This window comes from Penaeus chinensis, chromosome 37, assembly GCF_019202785.1.
Source record: "Penaeus chinensis breed Huanghai No. 1 chromosome 37, ASM1920278v2, whole genome shotgun sequence".
In the NCBI taxonomy this organism is placed as follows: Eukaryota; Metazoa; Arthropoda; class Malacostraca; order Decapoda; family Penaeidae; genus Penaeus; species Penaeus chinensis.
In genome coordinates, this window is record NC_061855.1 from 3,076,795 (window position 1) to 3,087,651 (window position 10,857).

At 42.0% G+C, this 10,857-nt stretch overlaps 1 protein-coding gene across 1 annotated transcript in view; it reads right to left on the reverse strand.

The window, feature by feature from the left end:
* Positions 1–732: 732 nt before the first annotated feature.
* Positions 733–10,857, reverse strand: part of LOC125045585 (facilitated trehalose transporter Tret1-like) — a 15,957-nt gene continuing 5,832 nt past the window's right edge. Inside the window, exons 4-6 of the mRNA XM_047642925.1 lie at positions 4,744–5,138; positions 4,014–4,163; positions 733–1,700 (exon numbers count right to left, since the gene is read on the reverse strand). Coding sequence (XP_047498881.1) covers positions 1,011–1,700; positions 4,014–4,163; positions 4,744–5,138 — 1,235 coding nt within the window. The 3' untranslated portion in view covers positions 733–1,010. The remainder of the gene's footprint in view (positions 1,701–4,013; positions 4,164–4,743; positions 5,139–10,857) is intronic.

A 10,857-nucleotide genomic window follows, 5' to 3' on the forward strand; every position in this document is an offset into this window, starting at 1 on the left:
AGAGCTCTTTGTTTCGCTGGACCTAAAGTATGGAATAATCTACCTTCAAAAAGAAACTCTAAAGCTATTTCTTTAGACTCAGAAGACTTAGAAGTGACATGTATGCATACTATTTCAACCATCGTCAGCTCAAAGGTAGACGGACAGCTCTAAACTCATTGTTAATATAAGTAAAAAGGGCATTTTTATCGTTATGAAATGTATATGTGTAGACTATTTAATCCATTAAACGAACAGAAAATTATGACTTTGATTTTAGTGTTTTCCTACAATTTTATTTGTTCTGTTTATCATTTTGTCTCCTTTTCTAGCTGTATTTAAGAATAGGTTTAAACATTTTATTATCAGTATTCGAAATGTACTGCATGTATGTACAGTATATATATACACGTATATACAGAAATATATATATATATATAGATAGATAGATAGATAGATGGATAGAAATAGATAGATAGATAGATAGATAGATAGATAGTGAGAGAGAGAGAGATAAAGAGAGAGAGAGATAAAGAAAGAGAGAGAGAGAAAGAGAGAGAGAGAGAGAGAGAGAGAGAGATTTATATGTGTGTGTATTAGGCACACGCCATCATATTACCAGAAAGCCAGTGGCACAGATAACACAGCGTCTTAATCCAAGGAATCTTCGAACATCGATAAGATTCGAGTATTAACATGAGGATTAGCGAGATTTCCTTAACTCAAGAAAAGGGAAAAAGGAAAACTATCGACTATTTTCATGTTTGTTTTCATTTCTGCTTGGTTACAGCCCGATTTCTCTTGAGATGATTTCATCGTTGAATCTGCATTCATTGCTAACGTGTGAAATCGCATCAGCTGTTGACACTGACATGGCTGATGAGCAAAATAAGTTTTCGGGGAAAGAGTTCCCAAGAGCATCTGACTCGAACACTTGTGTTTTAAAAAAGAAGCTAATCTTTGTTAAATAAACTACATCTTACAATTTTGTTTTACACGAACACGTGTATGGAAATTATTATGAGAATCCATCAACTGTTGACAGCCTTTTTATAGTTCTGTAGCTGCACCTGCTCCGTCGCCTTCCTGACGGGGGAGAAGCAGTCCTGGAGGTCGCTGAGGGTCCGGCCTCGCGTCTCCGGGAGGAAGGCCCAGAGGACGAGGCCGAGGACGCCGTGGGCCACAGCGAAGACCAGGAGGGCCACCCCGACGCCCGCGTGGTCCATGAGCAGCGGGAACAGGTAGCTGACCACGAACTGCGTCAGGCTGAAGCTGAAGATGCAGAGGGAGCTCCCGATGAAGCGGATGGGCGTCGGCAGGAGCTCCCCGAGCAGCGCCCACGGGATGGGTCCGAGGCCGAAGCCATAGGACGCCACGAAGAGCAGGACGGCGGCCAGGGGCACCCACGAGGCCCCGGGGACGTCCACCAACAGGAACAAAGCCCCGACGGCCTCAGCGACGCCGCACACCAGGGACGTCGTGACGATGAGCGGCCGACGCCCCACGCGATCCACGACGCCGCAGCCGAGGGAGGTGAAGACGACGCGCATCACGCCCACCAGGATCGTGCAGAGGAAGGCGTCGAGCTGCACGCCCGCCTGACGGAACAAGTACACCGTGTACGCGAACAGCACGTACTGCCCGCCGAGCTCCCTGAGGGTGAACACGGCCGCCAGCAGAACCACGGGCCGGTAGTGGCGGGCGTGGGCGAGCTGCTTGAGCTGGGCACGGGCGGCGCGGCGTTAGAGAGGCAAATAGTGGTGGCAGTGGCTATCATCTCATACATGTTAAGGATGATATTTATGATAATGATAATGGTAATGATGATAATAATTATAGTAACAATAATATTAGTAATAATGATAACAATAATATTATTAATAATAATAACAATAATAATAACAATAATAATAATAACAATAATAATAACAATAATAATTATAATAATAATAATAATAATAATAATAATAATAATAATAATAATAATAACAGCAACAATCATAGTAATGATAATAACAACAATAATGACAATAATAATAATAATAATAATAATAATAATAATAGCTATAATAATAACAATAATAGTGATGATAATAATAATACCAATAAAAGCGTTGATAACAATAATAACTATAATGAGAATAATTTTAATGATGATAATGATAACAGAAAATAATATAAATATAATAATGATAACAGTTTTGATAATAAAGAAATAACAATAATGCCAACACTAGTAATAATCATAACATTACTAGTATAAATAACAACAATGACGCGACATGTATGTACACTCAGTAAACGTCACGTCCGTATGAATAACAATTTTATAATAACGCTGAGTGTTACGACTGTCACTGAATATTACGTCTAGAAAATTTCATATCAATCATTTCCTTATATAAAATGTGGATTGTAAAAGGGAGATCATATGGATTTTTTTCCCCTTCATTTGTTTCTGTTTTATATCACTTATATCATTTTTTCACACTAGATATAGTAGTATATCTGTTATATATTTATGCCTACGTTCCCAATCCCTCCGTTCTTTTTACTTATACTAGTACTTATATTTATACTAATATTTATATCATATTTATACTTATATTTATATTATATTTCTATTTATACTTATATTTATATTATATTTATATTTATAATTATATTTATATTATATTTATATCTATACTTATATTTATATTTGCATTTATACCTATCCTTATATTTATACTATTTATACTTAAATTTATACTTATATTCATACTTAGATTTATATTTATACTTAGACTTATATTTACTTATATTAATTTATATTATTTTACTTATACATTTATTTGTCAATCTTTTATAATTGATTCTGATATCTGTTTATTACCGTCTTATATATCATATTTGGCCTATCTATTTATCTATCATAATTTATATATCTATCCGTTATATTTTATTTAAGTGTTTTTTTTTTCAATTTTATGATTGATTGAACTTCATCTAAATCATATTTACCCATTTGATTATCGACTGCCTTCCCTTTCAGTCTCCAATTACCCATTTACCTTCTAGTTACCCAATTATCTGTCTCCTTTATTTCGACCTTTCCTTAACCTCCCTTTCTTTTAACCCATTTACCTTTAAACATTGTGACTGCCTTCCTTTTCCATTTCATTGATTTACCTATTTACTTTTCCCCCTTTATGCATGCTTTCCTTCCCTCTTTCTCTCCCCTGTCCGCCTATATTTACCTATTTACCCATCCATTTATCTCCCTCTTTTCGAAAGAAGGAGAAAAGTGTCTTAGGAAGGCAAGGTTTCCTATTATGGCTGTTTTCCCTCTCTCTCTTGCCTTAATTTACTCATCTACATTTACCCATGATGTCTATTTCCCCATCTACATTTACCCATGATGTCTATTTCCCTTTCCCTTTCCCTATAAAACCCATTCGACATTTACCTCTCACCTATTTTCCTTTTTGTCTATTTTCTCAAACTCCCTCTGTACAAAAAAAGAAAAAAAAAAAAAAAAAAGAGAGGGAGAAAAATAGAGAAAAAAAAGAGATATAAAAGAAAGGAATAAAAAAAAAAAAAAAAAAAAAAAAAAAAAACGAAAAGGAGGGAAAAAAGAAACATTCTCTTTACACACTAAATAAATAAATAGATAAATAAACAAAATAAGATAACAATAACAATAATAATTTAAAATATATATAAAAAGGAGAGAGAGAGAGAGAGAGAGAGAGAGAGAGAGAGAGAGAGAGAGAGAGAGAGAGAGAGAGAGAGAGAGAGAGAGAGAGAGAGAGAGAGAGAGAGAGAGAGAGAGAGAGAGAGAGAGAGAGAGAGAGAGAGAGAGAGAGAGAGAGAGAGAGAGAGAGAAAGAGAGAGAGAGAGAAGAAAAGAGAAAGAGAGAGAAACAAAAGGACAAAGACAAAAAAGATTTAAAAAATATATATATAAGAGAGAGAAGAGAGAAGAGAGAGAGAGAGAGAGAGAGAGACAGACAGACAGACAGACAAAGGAAGAGAAAGAGAAAGAGAAATAACCTGGTCCTTGATCGTGGCCTGCTGTCTCTCTCTAATCCCCGAGACGATCTGACTGAGCTCCTCCTCGACGGCCGCGCCTCGCCCTCGAAGCCTCCTGAGGGACTTCGCTGCGTCCTCCTCGCGCCCTTTGCGGACCAGCCAATAAGGAGACTGCGGGCGTGATAGGGGGCGTGGTCATGATGCTGATTGGTGGAAGGAGGAGAGAATGGGCGGAGGTTGGGTGTGGGAGGAGGCTTTTTGAGTGTTGGAGTGTTGGAGGTTGGAGACTGGAGTGTTGGAGTGTTGGAGTGTTGGCGATTGGAGTGTTGGAGGTTGGAGTGCTGAAGTGTTGGAGAGTTGGAGGTATGGGTGTGTTGGTGGAGGTTAGAATGGAAATGGTGATGGTGATGAATTCATCCTCACCTGGCGGTGGTGGTGAAGGTGATGGCGGTGGTGGTGGTGGTGGTGAAGGTGATGGTGAGGGTGAGGATGATGAAGGTGATGATGTCGATAAGGATAACGATGACAATAATGATGATGCTAGTCATACGAACAATATTGATAAAAAGGAAAAAATGGAAATAACAGTTTATTACCAAAATAACATGAATATTACCTCCCTCCCCCTTCTCTCCCTCACCCACTCCCTCACCCCACCCCCTCCCCCCCTCACTCCCCCCCTTCTCTCCCTCCCCCAAATAAACCCCCACACTCCCCCCTCCCCCCCTAACCCCCCCCCCCCCTACCTCACCTCCGGCAGGAAATAAGCGCAGCCGAAGAGCACGAAGAAGGGCGCCGCGCAGAGAGCCGTCGCGAGCGCCCAGGGCAGCAGGTCGGCCATCACGTACGCCGCCATCTGCCCGAGCGCCACCAGCACCTCCTCGAACCCCAGCAGGAAGCCTCGAAGCCTGGGCTCGCTGAGTTCGGAGATCAGCGTCGCCGGCAGAGGCCCGAGGACCATGTAGATCCCGCTGGACAAGTACCGGGCCAAGTACAGCACGGAGAGGTAGGGCGTGAAGGCCTGCAGGAGCCACAGGAGGGCGATGGGGAGGTACATGATGAAGAGCAGGCGCGAGGGGCCTGTGACCTCCATGAGCGGACCCGTGAATAACGTCACCACCAAGCCTGCAACGCTGGGCGAGGCCACTGGGGGTCAAAGGGCAGGGGTTAGGGAAGGCTTAGCATGACGGAAATACGAAATACGGAAGAATGATAATACGAAAATGCGAAATACGGGAGAATGGTGATAATACGAAAATACGAAATACGGGAGAATGCTGATAATACGAAAATACGAAATACGGGAGAATGGTGATAATACGAAAATACGAAATACGGGAGAATGGTGATAATACGAAAATACGAAATACGGGAGAATGGTGATAATACGAAAATGCGAAATACGGGAGAATGGTGATAATACGAAAATGCGAAATACGGGAGAATGGTGATAATACGGAAATACGAAATACGGGAGAATGCTGATAAAACGAAAATACGAAATACGGGAGAATGGTGATAATACGAAAATACGAAATACGGGAGAATGGTGATAATACGAAAATACGAAATACGGGAGAATGGTGATAATACGAAAATACGAAATACGGGAGAATGGTGATAATACGAAAATGCGAAATACGGGAGAATGATAATACGAAAATGCGAAATACGGGAGAATGGTGATAATACGAAAATACGAAATACGGGAGAATGGTGATAATACGGAAATACGAAATACGGGAGAATGCTGATAATACGAAAATGCGAAATACGGGAGAATGGTGATAATACGGAAATACGAAATACGGGAGAATGCTGATAATACGAAAATGCGAAATACGAGCAGACAGGGTCACGCGGCATCAGAGGGGCAAGCAGAGGGGTCACAAGAGGAGTCGGTCGAAGGAAGAACCAAGAAGCTCGTGGTCAGCGACTCGACACACTGCGGAAAGACTCAAAGGGACCGTAAAGCACAAGGAACATCGCACCTGCAAGACACTGGAATTAGTGCATGACCAGGCAGGAAGAGGGGCAGCGAAGGACGGAAGCGGAGAAGGAAAAGGACGACGAACCATTGAGCAATCACACCTAGGCGGAAAGAAAAGGAAAGAGACAGAATAAACCGGAAATGAAATGAGAACATTAGGCCCAAGACTTGAGATAAAATCACAAGATAAAATGAAACTTAAAATCAAACTTAAAGTTAAATACAAAACTCAAGTTTCAAAATAAACCAATGAACTTTAAAAAATACAACTTAAACGTAAAAAATTCAAAGTAAACTTAAAAGCTACAAACTTAAGATTTATACAGACCCAAATTACATAAAAAATCTAGCACTAACTTGAGAAATAATACAAACTAAAAATTAAACAAATAAAAAGATCTCAAAGAAGACCAGCCACATGTTGGTAAAGTGTAATACAGAATCTATCATCTCGACTTGGACTAACGCCTGATACACTAATTTTCAAGAACTAATTAATTTTCAGAGCACTTTCCTTTACTTACAAAACTAAACACTCGGCACACACACTAGAAAATCTCACTGGCACAAGCCTTCAAGCAAAAGCAAAGAGGGAGATCAATCTAGGCCAACCGTCGTCAGAAGATCGGCAAAAGCAAGCCAAGAGAGCAACTGCAGGATCCTTATCATCCGGCAGGCCATCTAAAGGAGGAGGATCAATCATCCACGTCCCCATCCTCATCTAGCTCCGCATCATCTGGCAGGTGGAGTTCATCATTCGTCCTGTAAGGCCTCAGCTGATTGAGGTGGTAAATCTTCTCCTTGTGAGGAGGAGACAGTACTCTGACCAACCGTGTTGCAGGATCGGTCTCCTTAATACGAGCTGGACCAAACCAACGAGGTCCAAGGGCTCCACGCCGGCCTGCTCGTGAGGCAGAGGTATCAACTGGGCGTATCAGGTGAGTTGGTCTATGAAAGCCAATACATATTTATTACTTTGGGAGGTCACTTCCAGGTGCATAAGGTCTGTAGATACCCTTTTGTGATGCATCAGCAAGAGGAGCACAATAAGCCATCCCTTACGTTTCTGGCAAGGTCAATATGTACCAACATATTCTTTTACTGCAGCCAACATGTTAAGGAAGTAAGAGTAACCCCTGAGCTTACAATATGTCCAGTAAACCCCAGGATGACCTGCTGTTGCACTTTAATGAGCCAAATGAATGACAGAACATCTTTGTCTTTGGCACAACCAACTGATCTGGGAGGTGACGGACATGGAACAGAACTCTTCAAGATTAAGAGGAAGGCAACGACGTGGCAAAGTCTGTTCCGCTAAATACCCAATCACCTCTTTCCACAGGGGATCCTCAAGTTGGTGACGACGCAGATCATCTAAATCACGCTTGTGAAGTTCTGTTGCAGCCACTGCACTAGTCAACTGGTCTGGGACACGATGTTGAGTCCCTTGCTTGTATTTCAAAACATAATTATAAAAAACTAAGTTCGCAAACTTTTGGTCTTCCTACTAAATACATAGGTCAAAGGTCTATGGTCTGTGCAGATGTAGAAGCAGCGCCTATACTCATAGCAGTCAAAGGCTCTTACCCCTCTACTACTACTTTGCATCAAGCAGGCAATGATTGCAACACCTGATGCATTGGTGTGAATCTCAAAGGGCCTGTCAAAATCTGGCTTATTGAGAACTGGGGCTGAGTAAGTGCCTTCTTCAAGTTCTGGAAAGCAGCATCTTCCTGCTGGCTCCAGACAAGCTTAGAATCTTTGCGTGTAAGCCTGGTAAGTGGCGAAGCAATGTCGGAATAATCTTTAATATACTTCCTAACGAAGCCTGTACAGCCGAGGAAAACGATGCACTTCCTTTTGGTTCCTAGGCTGAGGCATCTCCTGCATTGCAACCACCTTATCTGGGTCAGGTTCCACATCCTTGGGCGAGATCTTGAAGCCCAGGAATTGAAATGTGTCTGTTGCAAAAATGCATTTCTTCCTGTTGAGCCTAATCCCTGCTTTTAAAGGCAACAGAGTCTCATCTAAATGCCCCAGATAGTCACCGAAATTACTGCTGTGCACCACCACGTCCTCTAAATAGGCAATGGTGTGCTTGCCTGAAACAGATGAATGCACACAGTTAACAGCCCACTGAAATTTTGAAGGGGCGATTGCCAACCCAAATGGCAACTTCCTGAACTGGAAAAGTCGATGCCCATCTAAGAATGCAGTCTTTGGCTTAACATCTAGACTGATATCTACTGTCCTGTAGGCACTGCGAGCATCCAGAGCAGTAAACCACATTGTTCCATGCAACTGATCAATGCACTCATCAATGCGTGGCATTGGATAAGCATCCTGCCCTGTAATGCTGTTGAGACCTCTGTAGTCCATACAGAAACGGGTGGGCCCATCTTTCCGACGATAATGATTGGGGAATGCCAAGGAGGTGGAATGCTCAGTAACACCCTTTGCAAGCATATTGTCACATTCCTCTCATATGAACTTTTTAGAGGCGTCTGGGAGACGCCACTGCCACACGCATAATGGACCTTCACCCTCGTTTGTTTTTAGTATGAGAGATACCAGGTACAGCCCCTGACATTGCCTGTGCATCAAATAATGCCACATACTTAACTAGTACCTGCCTCAGATGTTGTTGCTGCCCAAGAGTGAGGTGGCCCAGATCAACCTCACTTGACAAGTCACCAAGCGCAGCATCGCCCAGCTGAACCTGATCTTCAGGGCATTTAGTAGCTGCACCTGACTGCTGAACCCCAAGTAGTGTTTGTGTCACCACACTGGGAGATCCACATCTGGCAGAATGATGTAATCATCTGCACTCCCAAAGTCACCAACAACATCAAAGCTGTCAGAGTCATCAACAATAAATCTCTCATCAAGTTCGGAATCACCATTATCACCCAAGAAGAGCTCAGTCCCCAAAGCTGACTCCTCTACAGCATACTGGAAAGAAGTTCCAGGAACACAAGGCTTTCTTATCTCAGGTTATCTCAGGTTTTATTTGACACGGTACTATTAAAAACAACACCTTTGCCACTCATATTGGCATATCCACAATCTAGACAACTAACACTGGCACTTTTCATAGTATCACAAACACTAACATCACTTTCATTTTGCTTATTATCATCATCTATATATGTGCTTCCAACCTCAAGTGAGAAGACCTGTACAATGTTTTCAACTACAACTAACCTATGTACATTTCATAACTTTACAGAACGTGCTGTCTCATTTACTCATACCAGAAACCGTAAGTTCCTCGGCGGCTTGCGTACTCCTAGGATCACTACTCTTGACGAAGCGCCCACTACGAGGCGGCACAAAAGCAGGTACAGCAGCATGTGCGACTTTGACTGCTTGTGGTGTACCTCAACAAGAACTGACTGACTCTCTGTTTGGTCTCAACAAAGATACAGAACTTTGCCTCTTCCTTCACCACAATTGCTTCCCTAATCCATCGAGGAAGCCCTTGCAAAAAGACCCGTCATCTGGGTCACCAATAGCCCGCGGGCAATCCCGTACTCCATGGTACACTATACCTCCCAAGATTAAATAGCAATCCATGGGTGCTTGTCCAGGTTGTAGCTTCTGACTATGAAGCACGCGATAAAAAAAGCTGAGGACGTACCAGTTTCACTGAACTTCTGCCTTAGCTTGTTTCTAAATTTAACCTAGGACAATATTTTCAAGGAGGGATGAATGTATTATTAGCTCTGCCGCACCCTTGCACGAAGCCTTTGCAGCTTTAATAAAAGCTGAATCGGTCTGAGGTCGAGTATAGTTCTCGGCACACCGAAGCCAGCTCTCGCCTCTTGGTTCCGTTTAAGGGGGTGGGCAGAACTAACCTCCGCCTTAAACTGAGGAATTGGATCCCTCTGCGCCACAAACTCAACAGAAGGTGGTTCTCTGCAAGAAACGAGCTTCTAGCTCACTATTCTGTGGCGCAGACTCTGGACCTCCAGTGTGAACTGAGAGATCTTTTGGAAAAGCTCTTCCTTCATTTAAAGTTCCGGAAGTATCTCGATGCCTCGGTCATCCGGATCTAACAGGAGAGCTTGCCCTGAAAGGGAGTTCCTTCTTAACGACGTAGCAGAAGCCGCCTTTTGGCTCGTCGAATGGCGGGCCCATGGCTCGGGTCTTAATCATGGTAATATTGATAGAATTATAGTTAGAGCAACTTCAACTCTAAGGCTGAACAAGACACCTAGGATACCTTCAACACGTCTACAAGAGTACCGTACTGCCCTATTACTCACAAGAACGTGCGCAGAATATTCACGCCGCTAAATAAAACATTCATACGATCTCAGACCAAACACCAGATTCATACGATCAAATTCGCAAATTTCAGGTACACGTTAATCTTACTCATAACTCACTCGCACAGGAACCGGCAAAAAACGCCCCAGAACACATAAAAACACGCGCTTAAAATCTCGCTAAAACAGACATACGAGTGAAACTAACTGAAGCACTTGCACATAAAAACTCAAAACAAAAGGCAATCATAGAAACATTCGCTTAAAACAAATGAAAACATACATACAACTTAGTAACTCACTATAACAGACAAAACTCATGGAACACGCAGACAGTTATTAAAACATTCGCTTGAAGATTGACTAAAAACAGGCCTAAAACACGTATCAAAACACTTGCATAAAAAAAAAAACATTCATAAACCTTCAGAAAAGTACAGAAATAAACACAGAACACACACACGTTAAAGAAAAAAGAAAAAAAAAATCTTGCAAACCTGAAAACATATGAAAAAAACACGTAGACTTGCGTGACCTCGCATGATTAACTCAGCAATACCTACACTTAAACGCAACCACGAAAGACAAACAGCGAATTCCTAAA